This window comes from Oreochromis niloticus, linkage group LG19, assembly GCF_001858045.2.
Source record: "Oreochromis niloticus isolate F11D_XX linkage group LG19, O_niloticus_UMD_NMBU, whole genome shotgun sequence".
Classification (NCBI taxonomy): domain Eukaryota; kingdom Metazoa; phylum Chordata; class Actinopteri; order Cichliformes; family Cichlidae; genus Oreochromis; species Oreochromis niloticus.
Genome location: NC_031983.2, coordinates 8,687,818 through 8,692,348, shown reverse-complemented (window position 1 = coordinate 8,692,348; position 4,531 = coordinate 8,687,818). Strand labels below are relative to the sequence as shown.

At 44.0% G+C, this 4,531-nt stretch overlaps 1 protein-coding gene across 1 annotated transcript; it reads left to right on the top strand.

Annotated features, from left to right (window-relative positions):
* The first annotated feature begins 198 nt into the window (after positions 1 to 198).
* On the top strand, positions 199 to 2,857 carry LOC102076736 (uncharacterized). Its single transcript, XM_005453333.4, has one exon. It carries the CDS (start codon positions 665 to 667, stop codon positions 1,316 to 1,318), a length of 654 nt encoding a protein of 217 aa, XP_005453390.1. The 5' UTR covers positions 199 to 664; the 3' UTR covers positions 1,319 to 2,857.
* The last annotated feature ends 1,674 nt before the right edge of the window (positions 2,858 to 4,531 follow it).

The following is a 4,531-nucleotide window of genomic DNA, read 5'->3' as shown; positions in this document are numbered from 1 at the left end:
ACGCAATGAAGCTAAAACACACGGTTGACCGTGTTCATCCCCTCCGCAACATCCTGTTCTCCGTGTGCACTTCTCGCGTGCTGATGTGAAGGAGATGTCGTTGTTCTTTTTGTTTTTTTTAGGGTTTCTGCTCGGGTTGCTGCACAGCTGCTGCTTCTTTAAGAGCCACCACCCGCCCCCTCTCCTGTATTTTTAGCTGAGCCAGCCACTTCATTTGCTGGATAAGACAGACAGTTGTGTACCGTATGATCTCACTTAATCGTTTTAATAAATGACATCAAATAGTGTACTGCGGATTCGCCGTGGGCCTGCGGCCAGCTGTTCCTTGGAAACCTCGCACAGGAGGAGGAGGAGGAGGAGGGGGGACATTTGTCCCGCCGCTGTCGGATGCTGAAACGCGCAGTCAGTCAGCCTGTGGATGCTTGATGTCCATTATGAAACGCAGTGCTGCGCTGGCTGTACAATATGAGGCGCAGTTCCTCTGAGATCAAATGAATTACGGGAAATCTGTTTAGGTGCAACATCTTCCTGTGGCGCGGACAGTTCAAGGTGGTCCAGCATCTTCCCCAGGAGCCTTCTGCTTCCTCTTCTCTTGGACTGTGGATAACATAAAGCCTTCAAGACGGAGGGGGTGGTGGAGCATCGAGGAAAAAACAGGGGCAATATGAGAGAGCGGGACTTCATGCCCAATATGGAGAGGGGCAAACCTGCTACTTATACGGGGGACAAAAAGGCTAAGATGGCTGCTAAGACTAACAAGAAGTGGGTGAGACTAGCCACTGTTTTTGCATATGTGTTGTCTGTGTCCTTAGCAGCCATTATCCTGGCAATTTACTATAGCCTGATCTGGAAGCCAACCAGCGCATCCTCTTCTGCTGGGAAGCCGGTGGTGCCCACTCCGACTGCAAACATCTCAACTAACATCTCCACAAACGACAACATGACAGAGTGGAACTCTACGCAAACACGGCTGTTATCTCTCAACCAGACCAGGCAGGTCACAACCCCGCACGGTCCGGCGATTCAGTGGGGTGACAGAGCGGAGAGAGTGGCGGTTTCCCCGCGGGGTGCGGGAGCAGAAATTGCGCACTCGCAGCAGGAGGAAGGACTCTACGCGTCTTCCCACGGTCACACGAGCGCGGAGAGGTCGGGCGCTTTGGGTACAGAGACGCAAGGGTCTTCTCAACCCCGCGTGAGCCACTACATCTCGTCGAGCACCGCGAGGGAGTCTGTCGCTGAGGACAAGGGGGAGAGGGAGTCGCGCGGGGTGACAGAAAAGCGCGAGCCCGAAGACGCTATCACTCTTCCTCCGACCTGAACGGCGAGCCGAGGTGGCCATGGAAGAGACTGGTCGGGCCTAATCCCCATCACCACACCATCCTTAGGACCCCCCCCCCCATATTTAAAACAGCTACCCCCCCCCAAAAAAAGGAGTGTTTTACATTCTCAGTACCGCAGGTCGGATAACTCACGTCTTTCAAGTGAATTTGCAGAGCCCCGTATGGATACTGAACTGCACATGTTAACAGACATCTTGCTTTTATTACCGAGAAAAGAGGAGAGCTCCTCCGTGGACCCTGTCCCCCCTTAACTATGCGTTTCCTTTTTCTTTTGTTTTAGGCCATCTGTATGCCTTAAATCAGTGTGTGTCTACTTTACCTCGGACAGTTTCTGAGGCCACTAACCTGCCTGTATGTGTGCAACACTGATATATATATAAATATATATACACACTCTTTCCTATTCATTTAACAATATATATTGTTAAACGAATAGGAAAGAGGCTCCAGAGATGCGTTTTGCAGGACCTAAATATGTCTTGCAGGCATACAGCTCCTCACATCACTGCCATTCTTCAGCCAGTTTAAATCAATACTACATTATTGCATTTTTAACACATAGGCCGTTTCTCCTTTCATGGATTAAACCCAGGACACCAAGTAGAAGGACCTACGTTATTGAGTTATGCTCAGGTATGTGCATATAACCATGTAAATGTATTGTGTATTTGGTTGTGTACATATAAGGCAGGCATACATCTTTGGGCCTTGACTTAACTTTTAGCATAATTAGATGATTTTTATTAAAGCTATAGTATGTATGATAGGAGGAACTATATCACAAGGTTACAAATAAACATCCTAAAATGATTCATTTCTATGGTTTTATAACAGATGTATGTAACTCAAGAATTAGTCACTGACATTATCCTGTATGTTACCAATATTTTATTTATTTAGAGCCATAATGGATACTATAGATTCAAATAAATGATAGTTTTTTCCTAACATCTTACACTGGGTTTTATATAGAGAGTTATTTACATGAACTCTTTGGAGTGCAAGTATAATTATTGATTGATATGAAGGCGTAGGTTCGACAGAAGTAACAGCAGCGCCGGCACAAAGAGGACTCAGTTTAGAGTCAGTGTTTGTTCTTGGGGTTTAATCAGATTTGGGCTCTTTGAATCACCTGAGTGAACCGTCCAGCCTGTGATCAGAGGGACTGTCGGCTTTTCTCAGAGAAAGAGAAACCTTCACCTCGCAGTCTACCACAGTTTTGGTGTGCTGCAGCTCTCACTGAAACCACTTCACACAGTCACATGTGGTGAACTATGAAGTGGAAATAAGACCAACCACCCCATGCGCTCTCTCAGCAGCATGTGAGGGAGGTGTATTGATTTGCGAGCTCTGTTGTTACACTGTACAAAAGAGAGAAGAACACATTACACAATGCCGCTTGGTGCTATTTTGATCCAGCTCCCTCTGAAAAGGCCTATTTGGCTGAAAGGTTTCCGTGCTGGCTGTGACCAGCGTCACTCACTATTGCACCGAAAATAAAACCACTTGATTTCCTCCGTGCAGCCAGTACCTCTGTAATAATGTAAACGGTGATGACATGCACTGTTTTCTTAATGTGACAGATTTGCAGAACCAGAAGCTGAGGTATGTGTGCCGCTGTGCTAAATGGGAAGCCCATTCATCAGGGGAGACAGCAGACAGCAGACACACACACACACACACACTCATACACACACAATCACAAAGCAAGCCTTGTGTACAGGAAGACAACAGAGAGTGTATAACTCAGTGACACTGGCCTCAGTTTATAGGATGACTTTGGCAAATGTGTTTCCAGTGCCTCTTATGGCTTTGTGATATATGAAAGGAGCAGCGTGTGGCCTATTGATGAAGGAGTTTATCTGTGGTGACAGTTATTGCAGAAAGCTACATCTGAGTCAGGACACAGCATCTGACCTCATGACTCTTGAACCCCCCCTCACCGAGGTAGATGATCACATTATCTAAAGTGAAATCAGTCACATGTTACATAACAGTGTGATATGAGAATAATTTGTCTTGTGACTGAAATCAAATAACGGTTTGCATGACCACAGGAAAGTGAAACTGCAGCTATTAAATCATTAATACATATGTATATATATATATATATAAAGCTGTATATATAATTACTATTACTGCTAAAAGCCTGAGGAGTATATGCATAAAACGTTGGTAAGAAGAAAAGGAAATTGTTTGATAGTGTCCCCCTTTTCTCTAGAAAATTCTCTAAAAATGTATTTTAAAAAACTTGGCTTTACTTTTTCTCTATTACTGAACCCAAATAGCTTTCATAAAAACAGTTTAACTACTGGACCCAGTGCACAAACCCTTTCTATGTCACATTATTGTCAGGTATTGTCACACTCCTTTCACTCTGTGGAGTTAGTCTATCAGTGCAACAAGCATGTTTTTAGGGCCACCCCTGTGCAATATGCACAAATATATATGGTGGGGGGCGGGGTTAAAAAAAAAGCAGACTGCTTAACTGACTCCAGATGATAGGCAGTTGTTTCAAGATAGCATTTCTTCAACACATTCCCTTCATTCTTCTCCTTAAGGAAGTTTAACTGCATGAACTGCTTTAAAAGCTCTGTTTCTTTGTTGGTGCTTTTGTTTCTATTTAAGTTAACTCCTGTATCAGTAATCAGAGGGAAAATAGCTAATTTTGTTATTTCAGGCATCTTCAAAAACTCACCCATCTATTGTTCAAACTTCTGTTTACAAAGGTCAGCCAATCAACTTGGACCACATGAAGCTGCCACCATAAGTGATCTTTTAACACATTTAGGTTTATCAGACGTTCTGCAGATGAATGTCAGAGTGGTACTTAGTGTTTAAAAGGCTCACAAACATCATTTTGCATGGTGAATGCTAAACACCCGGTTAGTCCCAGAGACCTTTCCAAAAATAACCTTAGGGAATGAAAGTTCCATCAATGCTGCATTTAAGCAAGACACCATCACAAAAGATAGGAGATGCTGTTTCGCAGTAGTGACAATGAGAAGGAAGAAAACAAGAGCTTTCTTCAATTAACAAAAGGGCAAACGTGTGGCTCTATTAGGAGCTGATGCAAAAGGAAAATGAAGCTGTGTAGGTAAAAAGGGACCAGCTGATTCAAACAATGTCACGAGACTAAAAAAGAAGAATCCACCAGAGGTTTTTAACTAGATTTATTGCATGATGCTAAG

Excerpts from the sequence above, each read along its gene's own strand:
- LOC102076736 (XM_005453333.4), top strand. The coding sequence starts at position 665 with ATGAGAGAGCGGGACTTCATGCCCAATATGGAGAGGGGCAAACCTGCT.